The 21,873-nt window shown below is 31.3% G+C and overlaps 1 protein-coding gene across 1 annotated transcript; it reads left to right on the top strand.

Annotated features, from left to right (window-relative positions):
• The first annotated feature begins 3,390 nt into the window (after positions 1 to 3,390).
• LOC126742222 (zinc transporter ZIP13 homolog) lies at positions 3,391 to 21,395 on the top strand. Its single transcript, XM_050448832.1, has 5 exons — positions 3,391 to 3,922; positions 15,290 to 15,400; positions 18,213 to 18,382; positions 18,443 to 18,719; positions 20,336 to 21,395. The coding sequence occupies exons 1-5, from the start codon at positions 3,691 to 3,693 to the stop codon at positions 20,509 to 20,511; spliced, it is 966 nt and encodes a 321-aa protein (XP_050304789.1). The 5' UTR covers positions 3,391 to 3,690; the 3' UTR covers positions 20,512 to 21,395.
• The last annotated feature ends 478 nt before the right edge of the window (positions 21,396 to 21,873 follow it).

Genomic DNA, 21,873 nt, shown 5'->3' with positions numbered 1-21,873 from the left:
GAACTTGCACGACCACTCTCCGCGAGATAGGCTAGCCCAGCACTCTTTTCTTGTCCATCCTTTTATATTGCATTTTATGTTGACCTATGATAAAGAAAAATATGGGTGGTATCATGACCATAGGTATGGCTTTCTGGCCATGCCTAAACAAATCATCGAGAATTCTCGTAACAAACCATGATTTCCTCTATGGTACCCCATGGATCTGATAACTAGCATTAGGGAAAAAAACAGGCTGCATTGCATAGTTTAAAAAAAACAAGCAAGTCCAACTCTGCGTGAACATTTTGACAACCTAAGGAGTAGCATAAAACTTTAAATAAAAACTACCAAACGAAATATTAACAATTGAAAATAAAAATTGTTAAAAACCTTACCAAAGTTTCAAACCTAAATTATTTCACTCTCGGTACTTTTTTGTGTCCACAGGTGGCAGGTGGGACACTCTGACTTTGATTAATAGATTTGACGCCTTCGTCAAGTTTAATATTGTCCGAAATGCCTCAATTAAATGAAAGAGAACACATTACTTTAGTAAGGTTAAGGGGTTATGAAAATCGTGTTAGACCATACGAAGAGGTCGCTAATTTATTTAAGGATTTATTTCCAAATCGAAAACAAGTTATTTTATAAATTGCTCAGAAAATTCTAAAGATGTTCGATGAAACTGGCCGAATTAAAGGAAGGATTAGCTCTGGTTGGCTAAAATCCTCAAAGGATGATGAAAATCATAAATCATCAATTTTGAAACAAAATAAATTACGTCCTTATACATTTACTTGATGCAAGATTGCAAGAACTTTTGGAAGGTGATTCTGACAGAAGGGTTGAATTTTATGAAACAATCATAGCAAAACTACACCAAGATTAAAATTTATTAAATAACATTGTTTTCTGATGAAGCTACGTTTATGCTTTATGGCGTTTTAAACAGCCAAAGTTGCAGGTCTTGGACCGATGAAAATCCACATTGGATGCGGGAAGTACGTACCCAGTATCCCCATAAAGTTCACGTATGGGCTGCGATATTTGGAATCGACATAATTGCCCGTATTTTATTGAGGGAAACCCGGCTTCCGTAAGTATTTAGAAATGCGTTAAAAAAGCATTGTTCAAACTACAAAGTATGGTTTCAACAAGATGGAGCTCTTCCGCATTATAGTCGAGAGATGCGTGATTATTTAAATCCTACTTTTCCAAATAGATGGATACGCATGGGTGTACCATAGAATGGCCAACTCTACTCTTTCAATTACTTGTTTTGGGCCCAAAATAGAGTATTTATTTATTTTTATTATTTTATTTATTTATTCATCAACGTATATAACATTTCAAGTACTTATTAATAATTAACAGTAGTCTTAAGTAAAAACTATAATACTAATAAACAATACCGTACTAAACATAATCCAAAGAGTGGGAGTAGGGCACTATCCCAAGATAGTTGCCCTAGCTGACGACTTAAATTTATTTAAAGATGTACTGAAAAAATCAAGATCTTTTGCAAATCTATTCACTGTAGAAGCTATTCTATTTATAGGACTGTTTAGTAGATAGGATGTTCTGCAAAAGGGAATGTAGAGAAGCGCCTGACCTCGTGTTGTGTAAGAAGATACATGCAAAGAGAAAAGGCACAGACATTCCGGACTTCTAACAATACCATTCAGAACCTTAAACGCAAAGCAAACATCAAAGAACTGCCTTCTACTTGATAAGGAGTTTATGCTCAGGTAGGACATGGTCTCTGAACAGGTAAGATCCAGGCCTGACTTCATAAGAGTATATCTGGCAAACCTGATAAACTTGTGCTGGATATTTTCAAGCCTCTCAATGTGAATCAGAAAATGAGGTGACCAATCAATATTGGAGAATTCGAGAAGAGATCTCACCAGGCAAATATATAGTGTCTTCAATGCTGACACATTAGTAAAGTCTTTGCAAGATCTTTTGATAAAACCAAGCAGTTTATTAGCTCTATTTACAGTATTTTCGAAGTGGTGGGAGAAAATAAGACTCGGGTCCAGAAAGACACCCAAATCCTTGACTGAGTCAAGCTCCTGCAAGGGGATACCATCAATAACATATTGACAAGGAGGGGAGACCCTTAAACGAGTAAACCTCATAAACCCACATTTCTTAACATTCAATGACATTTCATTCGACTTACACCAGGAATACACTCTGTTTATATCTCTCTGAAGCACCAACTGATCCTGAGAGGAGGAAATCCGCCGAAAAATTTTCAAATCATCAGCGAAGAGCAAAAACTCAGACTCCAGTAGGGAGCCGAGGTGATTGATAAAGAGACTGAATAACAATGGTCCCAAATGGGAGCCCTGAGGGACCCCTGAAGTTGTCAAAAATGGGTTGGACAAAAAACCACCAATTTTAACACGCTGCTCTCTATCCATCAGATAAGACTTGATCCAAAGTAAAAGAGGTCCGCTGATGCCGAGATCTGAAATATGAGAGATATAACAACCATATATAAGAATATTATGGTTGACCCTATCGAAGGCCTTACTAAAGTCCGTGTATATCGCATGTGTTTCATTACCGTCGGCAAAAGATTTGAAGATATAGTTGCTAAAAACAAACAAGTTTGTATCCACAGAACGACCTCTGGTGAATCCATGCTGCTGATCTCCAATTTATTACTACTCCAATTTATTACTGAATCTATCTGATACTTGCCAAATTACACAAGAAATGATTCGAAACGTTATTGATAAATTTCAACCTTGTGTACTGTCAGGAAGTGCAAAGAAAGCATTTTGAATATATAATTAAATAGTTTTGCTTTGTACCAAAATTTCTTTGGGCTTTATTTGTTTGACATTTTGAAACTAGAAATTTCTTTTTCTTATTTAAGCTTGATTTAAATATAAGGTTATTGGTAAATGATAGCTTATGAGAAACTAAGACAGGATAGTGCAATCCGTCTTTCTCCAAGGTAAGTTATTTAGATTTTGCAGCCTGGTTTTTAAAGTTTTTAAAAATTTATTTTTCAATTCAAAGCTCGAAATTGCTACAGGGTCTTATACATGAAATGTGTTTAGAATTTATCATAGAATTCAAAAAAGCATTTAATATATGGGGTGTTCTATTTAAAATAATAAAGTTGGCAGCGGTTCAGTCTTCTTGACGCATCTTCTATATTTTTCAGAACATGAAAACATGTAAAAAAATAAAAAGGGAATTGACGCATAGGAGCGTTTCTTAACTAGGTAATTTGTTTACCTGTAAAAGGTATTTTTCCAGACTTTTTGTATTATCTCTCCAAGTACCATTGGTGAAACTATTCATCTCCTTAGTGCACACTGCTCTCGTGCGAAATAGTGGGGGAATAAAACGCGGTCCATATTTCATCCGTCACAAACGTCAAAAACAGATGAGTCGTATTTATTATTGAAGAAAGAAGAAAGAGACCAGAGCGAAATTGCGAATGTGTGAATTTAAATTAAACGAGAAATGTGATCGTTATCATTATCAGCATTTATAAGAATGAGCGTCGTATAACAATAGCAGTACCGCGTTTAATTCATTTAGTTTAAATTTGTCCGGCTCAATCTCAGAGTAGGTTAGTCGGTAAATTATCAATTTTATCTCTCTTATGCCCACTTGTCTCTTATCGAGTACGTTGATTTTTACCGCGATTTTGTGTTTCAAAATTTTTTGATTTTCGTGACAATGGTCTCTGATATAGTTTTATGTGTGTCTGATCTAAATCGAACCGGCAACGAGATTTTTCAGCCCAATTCCTACCTTGAAGTTAACATGCCCGAGATGCCAGAATGGGTTGATGGACTGCAGGATATGCCATGGTTGTGGGCCATGTTCGGATCTATTTTGGTCGGACTTAGTGGCGTCTTACCCCTTTTGGTCATTCCTATGGACCAGACGGATAATTTGAAGCAAGGAGGTTAGTTGAATAAATCTTAGTGTAATTCCTGATGTAAACAAAACATTAGTTCCTAAGTAGTTGCCATAGCTACTCATGTAGGTTTAAAATAACCTAAAACCCTTCATATATTTATTCCGACAAACATTTGTAAAGAATTTCATCATAAAAAGAACAATCCATTTGGCTGCCTTTAATATACAGTTAAACCTAACCTCAAATATTGTTATTTCTTTAAAATATTCAGCGATTAAAAGGACACAAAGTCAAAGGTCTCCGAGTAAAACTTTGACTTTGTGTGCCTTTAATCTCTGAATATTTAGGGCACTTTTCAGAATTCCCTGCTTGAATTTGCCAGTTAATCAAAAATTTTTCCATAAATTTCAGGTTGCTTTTTTTTTAGAGTTCATTTGACTGTTGGCAGCTTTAATAATATTGATTTCTGTTTATATTTATATTTTGAAATTTTTCAAAGCAAATCAAACAAATTATCAAAAACCCTAGAGGTTACAAAGGTTACAAGCAACCCTAAGGTTGCTACCATTTTCATGTTTAAGAAACTAAAGGTCATGCATGGCCAGAAACTACAACATCTAAGTTTTTGGGTATACTAATTAACCATGCTTTAAAAACCATATATTATCATTAGGAAGAAAGCTCTCATCAGGATGTTTTGCTGTGCGAGTGGTCAGGGAGGAATTGGGTCAACAACTAGCCCGGACAGTTTACTTCTCATTATTTGAGTCTCGCCTTAGGTATGGTATATCATTCTGGGGTGTTGCTAATCAGGTCATTACTAAACTTATAGTTCCTTGAGTAACAAAGTGACTCAAAGTCACAAATTTTAACTCTTACATCCCTTTTCATACTGGAGACATGTTCCCTTTTCTTTAAAAACTGTGATGAACTCCGAGGGCCTTTTCCTCAACACAAAACATGTCAAATTCACTTTCTTTCTTTACCAATTCCTAAATCTTCTCTGGTAAAAAAGTCTCTGATTTATGAGGGTCAAAAAATGTTTAATCATTTGCCATCATAGTCAATTTAAGAACAACTTTTTCTCTTAAAAGTTTTCCTGGTCAATTAAAAAAACTACTTTTAAATAGGGCTTATTACAGTGTGGATGAATTCTATCAGGATGAGCTCTAATATGTAAAATACACTTTAAAATGTGGTTTATTACCTGTCAGAGTTGTTCTTAGCCAATGGGTCTCTACAATGCAAAATCACTCAACAGTCATCCTTCTCATATTGTTAGACATAAACTCGAACATCACATAAAAATAATAAAAAAAAACAATATTTACTGTTCTGTCAACTTTTGGCAATAATAAAATATACTCACCGGGGAACTTCCATTCCCTTGCATCATCTCAGTCAACATCAATTTACACAATGTCACATTTCAATATATACATATGTCAAACATGTTATCTTCCTTTATTTGACAACTAGCTAGTGTCACCTAGAATAGTAAGGGCTTCCCCAGACGCTCCACTGCCGCTAAACAGTAAGCATCTCAACGAATTAGACAAAGTTTTCTGTTTATTCATGTCAATCGAGCCCCAGGTAAGGACCCCAGTCTTACCAGACAGCACTCGAGGAATTGTGCATTGTTCCTAATCGAACAGAGGCTTTCACACCTACTTGTGCGGGCATCTTCAATGCGCAAACAGATCTGTACAAACTTCTCATAATGGCCACATATCTACCCAAGATCAACTATTTCTCACATATTCACCACTATTAAATTTAGCAGCCTGGTTTAACCAGTAAACACAACTCTTTTTCCAACACACCACCTTACACACATTTCTCTCAAACCTTGCTTTCTGACTGACTGGCCAATTAATATTTTTGGGTATCCTCTTGACTCAATGAGATCTTTAGCAATATACATTATTTTAAATATATTAAGTTATTAATTGATTATGGAATTAATTAAATTGAGATAGAATTATTATAGATCATTAAAAGAGTTTTGTTTTAAATGAGAATACATATATTAAAATATAAACTAAAAAATATATAATATAATAAAATGATAAAAATAAAATATGTTTTACAAATATTTAAATATTGATTGCTTGTTATCATTAAGTATATGATTTAATTTACATATGTTTTGTATAGTAAATTTTAATCTATTTTACAATGTATTTATGTATGTGGTCTTAATATTTATGTATGTACTGCTTAGGTTTTTATTGTATTATGCTTTGTCAACAAAATTTATATTTTATGACAATAAAGCACTTTTTGAATTTGAATAAAAACCAAACAAAAACAACTCAGTTCCATTTTTCCAGTCTCAGTTTTGTTGGCTTTTATACTAGGTATTTGTAAACAAAAAAAACTGTATTAAAGTATCCTTGTACTTATTTGACCATCAAAATATCCCCATAAAATCAAAATGAAAATTGAGCAACAACAAATTTATTAAAACTAAGCTGCAAAAAATACAAAACTAAGTTAGTAATCCTAGGAAGAATCTATATGACCGAGATTCTACGTTAAAATCCGTTAAATTTGAAACCTTGGGTTTTGTATCAGGTTCATTCTGAAGTGCCGCGATTTCTGCCAATGCAACCCAGTGACTTCTGAAAAGCGCCCTTTTTATTAAGAGGTCAGTTTTAAGTGATTATCTGAGGGACAACCAAAAAAAAATACAATCATCTATAAACTAGTAGTATACAGTCTAAATTTTTATCACAAAATCTTACAATCAAAAATATCTTAGGCATATACAAGGTAAAACTACAAAAAATATGCATTAAAAACATACAAGTAAAAACTGAATTCAAAAGATAGATATACTTTGGAAACTTTAATACTTTTAAAATGAGATTAAATACTGTTCAAAGCTATAAAACAAACCCTTATTAGCAAGCAGCTTTTTGTAGAGGAAAGATTTTTTTTTGTTTAAAAGTTTAAGTTCATTTGGAAGTTTATTGAAGAAGCTTAGGGCATAATATGTACCTAGTTGAGATACAGGAATTAAGGGTCTCAGGAATTTAATTTGTCGAAAATTTAAGTGCACCAAATCAAATCAAAAAAATAAAAATACATAAAGTGTCTTAAGATTATTGAACATAATATATATACATTTTTCAGTATCAAAGGTATTATTATCCTGCGATTATAATAACCAATTGTGATGCTGTAAAGATCTGCATGGAATAACCCCAACAAAAACTAACTGAAACAAGAATTATGGCAAATCAATGGCATAGAAAGAAAGCCATGAGAGGACCACAAAAGCAATACTATTAAATAATAAGTATTATCATTTAATTTATAATAAATATATAAATGTAAGTATTTTCATGTCATTTTATCAAGTCAACATGAACACATTACAAATCAATTATAAACAATAGAGATTAAAGGCATTGCTGTAACTAATGTCAAACATATCAAAAACTTTGTGTATTAAAGATATAAACCCTGATTAGTTAAAAAATCATTTATGATATAACTTTTTAATTTATGAGTTTTTTTATAAAATGTGGCAAAATATTTGACATTTGTACACCTACAACTACTGAGAAGGACTAATGCATGTAATTTGATTGGTACTAAAAAGTGAATTTGAATATTTCTTGTATTATGCTGATCACTAGAGAAAATAAATCCCTCAGATAAGGGGGTTACCCTAATTTTTGAATTTGAAAAATAAAATTGCACATGTATTTCCTTCAATTACTCATATTTAATATCTCATGCTAGAAAATATATTAGACCTGTCAGAGTAAACTATGTCGCCATAATCAAGTAGAGAAAGGATAATTGCATGTATGTACCTCCTTGCCATTTATAAAACATTAATTAATAAAATCGACAAATAGAAATAAAAATGAGTGTTTACAACATGACGTAAATTCATGTTTTAAAGTAGTAATTATTTTATTATAAATTTCAGTAGAAATATTTTCAATACCATAAATTTCTTAGCAGAACAGTTATTCAAGATTAAATTATAAGTAAAAAGTAATCAAAGGTAACACAATTTTAAATAGAACAGTTTTGTCAAAAGGTACGTATACCAATACCAATAGAAATCCTAATTTTACTCTCATGGTATTATTGAAAGCTAACTAAATCAAGATGCCAGTTTTATAGGATATAATCCTTGACTATACTGTATAAATACTTAGCCTAGCATAAAGGAAGTGAAATTGCAAGAATCAAAAAAAGTAAAACTTTTTTTCTAAACTATTCAATTCAGTTCATTTATTGGTGCAAAAAAGTATATGACTCTAACACAAGTCATTTAAAATTTTCAAATTATCTAAATAAAGGTTGCACATACATATAAAATTAATTTAACAATACTAACATAAAATTGAATTATTGTTTTTTGTAAAGACTTTATTATTTTTTTTAATAGAATTATATAAAAATTAGCAATAGAACAGTCCTCAAATGCAAAATGCCTTGAATAATATGTCTTTAAAATTAAAAAAACATTTTACCATTCAGGTCTTTAATGGAGGTTGGCAAGGTATTAAAAAACTTAACTTCATAGGTTGTGTGGTGCCACCAAGAAGCTTTCATCTCTGGTAAAGTGATTGTGAGTGTGAAAAATTTTCCTTCACAAACAGCCGATACATGAATATATACCCTGTGTAGGCTGAGAACCTTAAGATGTCTTAACTAAGACTCACCGCAATCTCTGTAATCCACACAGGCAATTACCCTTAAAAAACATTGTTGCAGAGTAAATATTTTGCTCATATGTGCTAAATGACTTGTAGTCAAAAAAGGCTGCCCTAAGAATAGAAGTGGATACAGAACTAGCCAAGTTATGAATAAAGAAAGTACATTTTGCTAGTCTAGTAGCCATTTCCTCCACATACTATTGCCATGTCAAACGTTTCTCCAGAGTAATATCCAAGAAGTTCACAGACACATCTAAGGGCTATTAATGACTAGCAGCATTACAAAGGGGAAAAAGGGGATTTTTGATTCATTCAACATAACCTATTAGAAACAGCTTGGTTTTTCAGAGAAATAAATGACATGTGTGCTAAGACAGAATGATATTTTTTTTTATTCACAATCGAGGAAGTAGTATCATCAGCATACTAAGTAATAGATCCCATAGGAATGGCAGTTGGGCACATTATTATACACCAAATAAATAGGGCCAAGGATAGGTCCCTAAGGAATAGAAAAACATTTACCCTCAAGTCATTGTTTATACACCGGCGTGTTTTGGCATGGTAGATTTTATGCCCCTTAAAATGATGTATCGCATACAAAGTATGAGGTCGATAAAATATTCATTACCAGACATTTTAGCTCACTATTTGCTAGTACGTCAGCCGATTTAATTTTAATTGCTACTGTTGAACAGACATTTTAATGCTGCTTACAATGATGTGTCATACGATGGGGGTTTTTATTTAACATATCAAGATGATGTTAGCTGGAGGCGAGGGGGTGATCGATAGAACTTTGTAAAATATAAAATTAAACGTTTCTGTTTATTCATAAGTATGATATAGGGCTGTTGTTCTTCTTAAACTGAGTTGAGTTTTAAGACATGAAAATACCTTTAGCATAAAACTAGTCAATTTCATCTTCTGTATTTGTATTAAGAATACTGACCCAAATATATTTTAAGTTAAATGAACAAATCTGTAATTTGTATCTAATTTTCTTGATATAATATGTTTATCAATGATGAATATTTAAACTACACAATTTCAAGATCTTAAAAAAAATATCCAAACTTAATCATATAGCGATTAAACTCGAGAGCAATCACTGAAAGTGAAATTTATAATTTATAGATATCCAAGACAGTATGCTACCGTTTAAAATTTTTGGATTATTCATATTTAATTTGCTTATTAAGGTAATTTTAACTGATAAAATGTTATCAGCTCAGAGTGGAATGAACGATATAATAATTAATATGAAATAATACATACTTAAGCTGTCTATCCCAGAAGGTAACTTAAATATTAATAATATGTTTTGAGGGTACTTCTGTTTCCTGAAAATCCCTTGTATAGCCTACACAAAATTAAGAAGGCTTGTTTTATCTTTTTTCCATAATGCAATTCTCTTATGTATTTCAAGGAATGCTATTCCTGGGACTTAACGCAAAAAACTGTTGAGGGAAACATGCTATTTTAAGGGTTGTATCACTTTTTCATGCTGTGAGTGATGCATAAGCTTCTTGTCTTTCAAGTGCTGATCAGACCAAAAAGATGACTTTTAAAATATAAATTTAAGAGTAATGACTCATTGACCTGAGAATAGGTCTGTATTAGGAGAACTCTCATGACTTTTCAACAGCTTTATGTCCAATTATGAATTATTCAGCAACAATTTAAAAGAATCATCAGAAAAGTGTTGAAATATTTGGCCTGTTATAATTCTTCAAGTCCATGGCAAGAACCTTATATACACAATGCTTGTCTCAAGGCTATTTTTAGGCCTCTATAGTCTGCTACTTTAAAGAATCCTTTATCATAAATTATCACATCCTGTTTACTTTTATATCAACCGTACCTGAAAAAGCCAAGAAATAAGTTTCTATGTAAAAATAAAATTGTATTTATTATTGTTTCCAAATACTGTTCTGTTACAGTGCATTTAACCCGAGACTTGAGACTAGGTCAAGTGTTATTTAACTTTTAGGAAATAACAATGAAATACCTGATCATATTATAAGAGAAAAAAATTTATTACGCTGGCCAGTCAAGTGTATAGTTCAATTACTTTTTGTTATATAATTGGCGGTGGATCTAAGTTTAACTTTTAAACATTATAGGAGTAAAGGAAGCAAGTAAATTAGATCAATTGATGCCACAACAAAAATATTTATTATTATTACCAGTAGCAAAAATCATAACATCCAATGAAGCAAATAAATAACATTTTCCATAATGTTTAATCATTATTGGCCCAATGACATTTCACTTTTGCACACGATTATCTCATTGACTGAGTTTACACCGACTTGGGAGCGTGTTATGGTTTATTCATGTGTTTATGGAGCTTTAACTCGGTTTTCCTGCCGGCACCACTATGCTCATATTAGACGCATATAGTGGCATGCCGAGTAAATGCTAATTTCTCTTTGTAGTTACTAAATACAATCTGACCAGTTGGGTTTTTCTAGTTTTATATCTGTATGTTGTGTTTTACCAACAAACTCATTATCATAGCTTTAGAACAGGTGTTACAAAATAGCCTAAAGCCTCAGTGTTCTGTTATTACCAGTGTCATGGAGTCTTTGTTTAAAAAATTTGTCAATTTGTGGAAAATTTATGCAAAAAACACCATTTTGCATATTTTGAGGTCTAATGCTGCAGTATTAAACAGCTTGCACCTATAATCCCATCATTATTATAGGGCCTTACTCCTCAATTCTTTCTACAACTATACACTTTTAGGCTTATTGACAATGCATTCGATCAATATGAAAGGTTTTTATTAGGATTACTTTGCACCACCTTCCACTGTAATGCTCTTTTTAAAATATAAAATATTATCCTATGATTATCAAATTTTATGAACAAGAGCAACTAAGAATGATTGGTAGTGGAAAATACATGGTCCAATGTCCTAATTTAAATGCCTTAGATGTTTTTAAGTCACTACTGTATGTAAAAAAGCAATTTTTTGGGAACCATTTCAATATTGATTTATCATAGTTGCATATACAGCTAGTTTTAAATTATTTGATCATATAAATATGATACTTTATGTCACTTTCCTTTCTTAATGTAACGTATACAGTGTGTCCCAGGATGAGCGAATTTATACGTAAAAATGACAAAAAATTTTGTAGTTGAAATTTGACCATTAGATATCCAGCCCTGCTTGATTAAAAAATAAAATTTAGCATATTTTTATTTTTTTTTTAAATCAAGCATGCCTTGATACGAGCATTTTTTAAATTTTATGGGTAAGTAAAGTAGTATTTCTAGGCTAGAAAGAAGAAGAAGCAAAAAGTATATAAAAAAAAGTTATTTAGAATGCAAAATTATGCCTATGCTAAATTATATTTTTTAATCAAGCAGGGCATCAAATTTAAACTAGAAGTTTTTTTGTCATTTGTACATATAAATTCGCTCATCCTGGGAGACACTGTATATAATATCAAGTTTAATGCTGTATATAATAAGTTCCAAATCTTGATTCTGAACTAACAACTTTTATTAGACACGTTAATGATTTACACCTCATTCCACTATGTTTTGCACACGAACCACACAATGGCATCTTACTGTGTATATATTTTATCTCATAATATAGTTTTAGATTTTTCAGTCAATAATTGAAATAACTACAGTAGTCATTGTTATAGGACAATGTGCATATTATAAATTTATTGGTTACTGTTATTTCAATTATTTATTTAACGTCGGGCTGAGATAATGCCATATGAAATGAATGGAAGTAGCTTATCGGTTAAGCATAAATGGATTTTTTGTTTATTAGGTGATAATATTTATTTTTTATTAAACTTAAATAAAACGATTATTTATAATCTGTTTGCCATTTGCCAAGGCTGAGCACAAAATTTGAATGGCCTGATGTGATTTGCTTGTATTAATTATTCATTAAAATTTCTTATTGCATTGTTATGATCCAAACGTTTAATTGATTTTTAATATAACAGTTTATATTCAAAACTTTAGATAATTATATATGAGGGATCAAAAATCAAGGTTGAACTAAACCATATCTGGTAATATATAATTCATAGTTCAAATCACATTACTTCAGGATTTTTTTTTATTGGTAGAACTTAATTTAGATTAATGAGACTTCATTTTTAAATGGCTCATATTATTTAACAGGTTGTCATTACATAAAAATAAATATTTGTTTTATGACATTTGGAGTTCCTAATAAAATTTAAATAGGTCAATACTCTGATGGAAATTTTGCAAATGACCTTGTGAAAGGTTTTTTTTAAACTAACTGATTTTATTACGAGTTTTTTTTTAAATTAAAATACCCCTTATCCTATCAATGATTCAGTGTGTCACTACTATTAAGGATCTGGGTGTCCTTTCATTCACTTAATTGATTATGTTTGTTCAAATGGACTCAAATCTGTTCAGTATTTAGTGATAAATGCGGGATTATCTGATCACAATGCGATTACTTCGTAATTAGGCCAAAGAATTTTTATTAAACATAGGTAACTACAATAAGTTTCAGCAATTATGCCTTACTACTTATTGGAACGGTTTAATAAAGCCTCCCCAATCAGAAAAATCAAGAGTGTGAATAAAAAACCATGGTTCACCAAAGGGCTTAAAAAACCATCCAAAATTTTAGGATCTCTTCATTATATAAGAAAATTTACAAATAGCATGGTATTTATTTCTTATTTTAATAAATACAAGTCATTATAAAGGGTGTCAATTTAAATAAATTCCCACCACTATTTTCTCGAAACGGGTTAGGTTTAAAACATCACTTCGTTCCAATACTTTTCTAGTTAATAAATTAGGATAAGGATATATAACCCATAACCTAGATAACCCAGCTTGTCAACCCATTTCCTTTATTGTCGTTTCATGTAGTTAATAGCATCTGGATCGCATGGAAATAGTGTTTTTCTCGCATGGTTTGTCAGAATAAACCAGAAAAACATCACTTTTCAAATTATTAAACTGAGATAAGGATATATAAATGATAGCCCAGCTCTTTAGTCCATTTTTATAAAATCGCTAGGACACGTTAATTTTATTATCGAGGGAGAATAATTTTTATGTAGAAATCACTTTAACTTTCAGTTCTTTGAAAGAACATTTTATTCTTTACATTTTGGCACCTTATTTTTTAAATTTGAGCGCTTCATTGCCAAGTTAGGGTTATTTAAACAATGTAAATTACTTTTTATTAGACATTATTCCTGTAAATGTTTTAATTAGAGAAAAGCTAAGATTTGAATTGGAACCTGTTTTTTTATAATTGTTTTGAGAACTCAATGCATCATTTTACTAACCTATTGACTTACTGTTTTTTGACATGGCCATAAAGAGAACAGATGCATTTATCACTGAAAGTGTTTAACAATCTGATAATTTTTCTTTGGTTATGAAAGATACACATTTACATTTTTTTTTGCTTATTATTTTCGTTTGCAATGGAATGCGACTTAATATAGTTTGATGATTGATGCGAAATTCAAAATATTATTTAGTGAACTTTCCCACCAGTCAATTTCACTTGGTATTTAAATCACTTAATATAATTACAGTTAAATTTAAGATAATACAATTTACACTCTTGTATTAGGTGGTGACCTAGCGGACCCATCTAATTTCAGGCCAATTCAATATTATTGTTCCTTTTTATATAAACGTAAGCTGTTAAGTACTCAACAATTTGGATTATAGCCAAACGATGACATTCTCAGGTCGGGATTCCTATCAATTCACTTATCAGAGAGATATTTTCAGAACAATTATTTTAAGTAGCCACAGATACTAAAATAATTAAGAGTGATATTTTAAAATTTGCAGGTTTATGTGGAACAGTTACCTACATCAAGATATTATTCTAACATTTGATGAGCTGAAAAAAAGGCTGTCGAATGAAGGAACCATTAAAATTTATTGAGTTCATAGAGGTGCATCTTTGGTATTTTATGTTGTTCAATATCTATATAATAAATAAAAATCACAGAATTTTGTTTTCTTCTATCACAGTTTCTAACATGCTTTAACAAAGTGAGAATATGCGTTATTATTTTTTAGGTACAGAAATCTCAGAAATTTTTTCTCTGCACGTTCAATATACTCTGAATGACAATATGATTTTGGTGACCATATTATTGCCGCATACTTTAGGTTAGGCCTAATAATTGCATTGTAAAGTTTTACAACAGTGCTTAGGTATTTAAAATTAATGGGAATTTTGCGTAAAAAAAAAATGCCTGCATGTATATACTCGTACATAAATGGTTCCTGGCTCTGAAAAAAACATTCCTAAAATGTTCCCAGTTTTTAGTAAAGAAAGTCCAAAAATTTACCACAATTATCTACAAAACAGCCAGAAATTAGAAAATACACCTCAGAGGTAAAATACCTTTAGGAAAATAAAAATACATAAAACACCATTACAAGAAAATACCCAAAAATGCAGTTTAAAAAAAAACACCTCATTTTACCAATTATTCGCAAAAATCGAAATATGCTTACAGGCTGCATAATATAATAATGGCTTCAGACTCCTCTTACATTTTTCGAAATCCCCTTACATTTTATTGCATTTTAAAGACTTGAACCAAATTTAATGTTTATTCTCTGATATTGTAGTATTTACATAGTGCACTCCCTAAATTTATAATATCTAGTTTATTAAACTACACGATTTACTTAATTAATCTTAACTTATTTTTTTTAGCCAGTGCAAACAAATTAAAATCACTCCTGAGCTTCGCAGTGGGTGGACTTCTAGGGGACGTTTTCCTCCATTCACTTCCTGAAATTTGGGCGAATAACGTTTCCAAATGCGGTAAGTGACCGTAAGTAACCTTAAGAGCTTCATCAAGGAAACTGTAATAAACTTCTCAATAATAAAGACGTCGCACTTGAATTTAGGTTGATAATGGTCCATATTATTTAGGTCTGGTGGATTGATCAATACGGTTTATTGTAATTTCGAAAATAGTACTAAAAATGCTCAATATTCCAGATGTCCACTTGAACTTAGTTACGCATACTTAAAACGGTTATCACCGCAGATTGTTTTTTATTATTGTAAGAATGATAAAGATTTTTTTTTAAATATGTTAAAGTTATTTTTATATACAGAGTGCAGTATTCAAATTTATTTGCCTTACAGATATTATTAAAAGTGTAAGCAAAATCAATGATGACTCGATGGTAGCTCCTTGTTAGTTAATTAATGCACATGAAAAAGTTTAAATTTCGAGTGATTTATGGATCAAAACTTGAAATTTGATTTCCATATAAATAACATATGCAGTAAATCATATTTTAAATTAAAAGCAATTTATGAGTATTAATGTATTCTTGCCCAGGAAACAAAAATATTGTGGAATATAAGCTATACAAAAAATACAAAACAGCTGTGTAAGGTATGTTCCATTTAGGTAACATATCAGACAGCATGTTGTAGAACCCTATATAAGCTAAATATGAAACAACGTTAACAACTGCATATCAGTTCCATGGTGCATAAAATAGTCAAAACTTTAAAACCTGAACCTATTTAATTTCGTAGAGACCAACATGAAGTTAATATCAATATTCTCAGACATAGTACGGAATTTTTTTAATCTTCTTTTAAGTTTTAAGCAATAGCTATATATATTAAAATACCTAAAAATTTAAAAATTGGAAAACTGTTTTACTGTTTGTAAACTGTACAGAGTACTTAAGAAATCATTTACTATTATATTATTGCTTTTGTAATTATTAGTTCTGTCTTTCTTAGTTTATTAGTTAATATAAATAATACCTATTCATTTTGTTCCTGCTCTCTGCTTATTTCACAAATAGTACCTATATTAATGTAATTGATGTAGTCAATTATTACCCTTTATTTTTTTGTTTTTAGCTTTTATAGGGCTTAATAACTTATTTTCAAAATAATTATAATTGGAAAAGTCTTCTCTTATTATTCTTGTTTTGGTTGTAATGAGATTAGTATGTTTAAACGGTCTGAGCAGCACATGCGCGTATTACTCTTAGCATTGGGTAAATTCTTGTAATAAAAAAAAATGTAATTTTTAGTGTACAATGCTTAAGTGGTAATCAAAGTCTTTTGAATTTGAATTAGTTGGTAATTGTTAAAGATCGATATTGTCTTTTGTATATGAGTCAATAAAGTCAATAAGTCGTGGAATAAAATACGCTTTGAATTATAAAATAGCCAAAAGTACCGAGATCAACAAGAATTTCTCATTTTCCAAATAGTGTTTGGATCGGCTGGAAATAGTGTTTTTCTCCCGTAATGTGTCTAATTATATGCGAAAAACATCATTTTATTCCCATCACTATCTAATTTTTAGACCGAGGTAGGGATATATAAATGAGAATTCGATTTTCCACCTATTTCCTACATCATTGTTTCATTTGCTAAATAGTGTCTGAATCGGCTGGAAATAGTGCTTTTCTCCCGTAATGTGTCTACTTATACCCGAAAATATATAGTTTTAATAATAAATTAATAATATAGTTTTCTCCCAAGCAAGTTTAGTCTAGAAAATCTTTATTCATTCATATGATATCTGCAGAAAATGACGAAAAGTAGGCCAAAATGTCAGGATATGCCCCAATTTTTTCAAAAACTAGAAGTAGTGTTTGCCCAATTAAAAAAAAAACAAGTTTTATTACTAAACTTCATAGTACTTCAGACTGTAAATGTAATACAGTAGTTCACTCTGGGAAGCTTCTCATCATGAACCTAGATATTACAATAAATTACCTAATAAAATAAAAAGCCTGGATGTACACAAATTTAAACTCAAAATAAGCTACTTTTTAAGCAACAAGGCGTACTATGTCAGACACACTTTTAAATAATTATGGTGTATTGTACGCATTGTCCTGTTTTATGATTTTGTAATACCTCAAAATTTGTGAATGTTAAATTGTTTTCTTTGTACATCTTGGTGTTTTAATGTGACATTATGCTGTATTTCACTTGTAATAATTTTATTATACTATCCGTTGTACATACATTACATTTTATTATTTTTTTAAATATATTGGTGCCACATGCTGGTTAAATTATGACGAATGTAAGCTATTTAAATATTGTGACCAACAAGATCTAAATTTAAATCTGAATTACTCAAACCACCGTCTAAAACTCAACTCCATAAAAAAAATACCATTTGAATAAGGAAATATCCATATTTGCCTTTAAAATTGAACTGAATCAATATAAATAATATACATAGGGGATTCTCCCCTTTGAGTACCCTATACAATAAACTGATATTTTTAAATACTTCTTAGGAAAAATTTCACAACAAACTCGATAAAACCCTCTATACTATTTAAATTTCCATGCTAGACAAAAACATTATTGGCAAACCATATTTAAATGCATTAACGCAATACATTGTTGTGTGTATTAAAATATGTTATTGCGTATCGCGAATTGACTGACTAAATTTCCGAGAAAAATTTTCTTTGTTAGCAAGTTTAAATTATTTGATGTAGGCTCTCGGGTATCTGCCTGTGAAAAACCTAATTATAGGTCTTATCTTGTGGGAACATTTCGTGACGAGTTTAGTTTTTAAAACTAGCTGGATATGATGCATAAGTATGATATGAATAAAAAACGTTTTTAGGAGGCAGACAAAACAGCGGACTGTTGATCCTTACCGGCCTCATAACGTTCGTAGCAGCAGAAAAACTATTTGGCCTCTTGGAAGTCGATGCAGAAGACACGCCTGTTCAAAAAGTAGAGAACAACAACGTCAAAGGCCTCAAAAACGTACCAGAAAACAACAAGAAACACGTATTGATTGCCATTACCAAATTATTAAGGAAAACGTTATTTCGATTTCTCTTTTTTTAGATATCAGGGTATCTGAACCTAGTGGCTAACACGATAGATAACTTTACGCACGGACTTTCTTTGGGCGGGGCGTTTTTGGTGTCGCCCAGGTTGGGGGTGCTCACCACCTTCGCCATCTTGGTACACGAGATTCCCCATGAAGTGGGAGATTTCGCCATTTTATTGAAATCTGGATTCACCAGGTGGCATGCCGCCATTTTTCAAATACTTACCGCTGGCGGAGGATTGGTTGGCGCGCTTTCCGCCATCGTGTTTAGCGGAGCTTCGAATTCTATAGGTAAATTATACTTAGTTTTAAAGTTGATGATTTTAGATAACAATGTAATATACAGGGTCTGACATTATCGATGGCTTTAATCTTAAGGGGTGATTGTTTGTAATTTTTTAAGTTAAAAAGTTTATATAACCATGTGATACCTGAATATCCAGGGTGATAATTCGGTGCAAATATTTTAAGAGCGTTTTGTTGGAGTTAAAATAAGACTTTTTTTCCTATAAACATGTGTCCTAAAACTCACTCCCTCAGAGCTACAGTCCACCCAAATTACTTAAAGGAAATCGATTATTTGCAACATTGACTACAGTTATACGTCAAATATTTTGGAAGTCCTAATTGTTTTGGGTCCTCTTGAGATTTTCGGACCCAAAAGTGGTGTAAACCCAATTTTAGGAAAGGATTCAGTGAGGTGTACCATTTTGATAGTCCATATCTTATGTTTCCAATAAGAAAATTTTAAAATATAGAACACCATCTAATTAGCCATGAAAAAATCTAAAATTTTTGGTTTTTGCAATTTTGAATAAAATTAACTTGATTTGACAAAAAATAAAACAGTCCCAGCCCACTTGGGATGTACTAGCAGGAGTAATCGGACATGCAAGTGCGATGCCTTATTTTAAAGGCAATTAAAAATACTTTTTAAAAATGAGAAAATCTAATATGGCGCCCATAAGAAAAAATAAAGTTGATGATGATCGAAAAAAAAATGAAACGTCGGATTAATTTTTTTTTGCGTCATGTTGTAGGTCATAAAAAGTGGCAGTGAAAGAAAACTGTTTTTAATTTTCCGATATCTCTTTAAATAAAGTCGGTAGAAGGTAAAAACGATTTTGTCAAATTTCGTTTTTTTTTTGGATATCTCATTTTATTAAGCTCCAAATTGCGCAACTTTGCCTCCATTTAACCGACCCCGTAACTTACGGTTTCCGAAATCCCAATGGTCACCCTCGAATTTGGGACACCCTGTACATGATTCCTCACTTGAATGTGGATTAGAAGCTAAATTTCTGGGCGTTCATTTGGATGCTGGATTAATTTGGGAACATTTTGTAAATCTCTAAAAAAATTGCCTCGAAAATTGCTCTTATTGAGACATCTGGGTCAGGTGACTTTAAGAGATACGCTTCTAACGGCATATTACAGCAACTTCCATTTATTTTAACTTATGCTATTTTTGCCTGGGATCATATTGAAAAGGCGACATAGAAAAACCATCTGTATAATCTCCGGCATTGGCTTTAAAAAAAAGTCGAAAGTTCCTTATATATCGTAATATTTGAACCTTACCTCGTGCAAATTTATTTATTAATATTTTAAATTATGCAGTGTCAACAAAATCTCAATCTATATTATCAAATATAGAAAAAGCAATAATCTTGTGCCTGACTTTAGCTAAGAAATTCTTTAACTTCAAGATATTTAGCAATGAAATTCTTTAACTGCTAGAATTAATTTTTTTTTGTTCAGTTGCTTTCCCATTTTGGAATTTAACCATTTCCATTAAAACAATCACTGATTGAAATTTCTTTGTACACTTCTTTCATTAAGTGCATTGTATTACTTTCTTTATAAAACAAGTATTATAAACATATAATACGTTATTATACTTGCAGAAGCCAGAACATCTTGGATCCTTCCTTTTACGGCAGGAACTTTCCTGCACATCGGCTTGGTGACGGTCCTTCCCGACCTACTGAAAGAAGAGGACCCCAAAGAATCCTGCAAACAGTTACTAGCCCTCTTAGCCGGTATTTTTCTAATGGCACTGGTGACGAACTTTTTAGAATAGATCAAAGTGAAACTTGCGTGGACCTGAGGTACGTTTCTTCGAAACTTTCTGAACGTCTCTCGTGCAAATACACAAACGTTTGTGTACCTGAGGTTGTTCAGGATCATATCGAAACTGTTGCCGTTGAACAAGATGCCATATTTGTTTTGTGTTTTCTATTTAGGCGGATATTTGTAGTTTTTTTTGCCTATATATGCAGTATTTTTTAGTTTTAGTTATATTTTGTTTGTAAGGCCAGGTTTTTGTCGTAAAGGGAACAGTTTTCCAACTTGTAATACTCAAACTGGAAAAGAAGCAGTAACTGACAATATGAGCTACGTAATTGTGGTATTACTAACATCGGACGTAATATTGTTAGTTAATTGACATAGGACTATTAAGTCTATTTAAGGGTATTAGAGGGTCTCTAAACTCTAAATGCCCGATTTTGGGGCAAAATAATACTTTTTGGCTTTTAGCTCTTTCATTTCCAGTATTTGGTCGGTATTTTTTCCTTTGTCAAAAATTGCATGCATAAAACTATTTTCCTGTGGGCCAGTTTATAATATCATCTTTAAAAAAGTGGTTATTCCATAGTTATATCAATGAATTGCTAATATTATACATGCTAAAGGCCCAAAACTTTTACTATATATATTACCGAACTATATTGTATATTTTTATATTATTCAGTTATTTCTATATTAACAAGATTTAAGATCCTAAACGGTTATTGTAATGTAATATATTTTATTAGGGGTAGAACCATGTATGGTGAAGATGAAAATTATTTTGTGATATTCGGATAAAATTTGGAATCAGTAGAGCAGTACTTACAAAGGTGCTCTTTTTATTTATAATTTTATGTGAAGAAAATGTAATAAAGAGTTTTCGTACCATAAAAAGTGCGTTTTATTTGTGGTGTAGAAATGAGAGGGTTGATTTGGAATTGGTTATATTTTTAGGCATAAAATCCAAAATAAATTGCAGGTATTTGCTTTTTTTTGCCACTTTGGTTTGTTTTTTATTTTAAGATAAAGGGAATAGGTACAGTAGGAAAATGAATATCAACTATTATAGGAATTAAGCAATTTCTCCCAAAATAAGTAAGATGCAAGTTATTCTTACCTAATCTGAGTATAAAATAAATTGAGAAACTACTTGCATACACAATTTCGGGTATATCTAAAAAACTAATAACTTTTCATGAAATTTATAGGCAGTATTTTTTAAGACGGTAAGTAAACCCTTAACTGTTTACTAGCGATTACCGGTAATTTATCTAGCAAAGAAATAACGAATTTTGTTAAGCAGCAATAAATTTACACAAATTTGTGTGTAATTTTTCGGGTGACAATGTCGGTTATATCTTAAAAACTAATA

The sequence above is a fragment of the Anthonomus grandis genome, chromosome 11 (assembly GCF_022605725.1).
Source record: "Anthonomus grandis grandis chromosome 11, icAntGran1.3, whole genome shotgun sequence".
NCBI lineage: Eukaryota > Metazoa > Arthropoda > Insecta > Coleoptera > Curculionidae > Anthonomus > Anthonomus grandis.
This window is presented reverse-complemented; position numbering and strand designations above follow the sequence as displayed.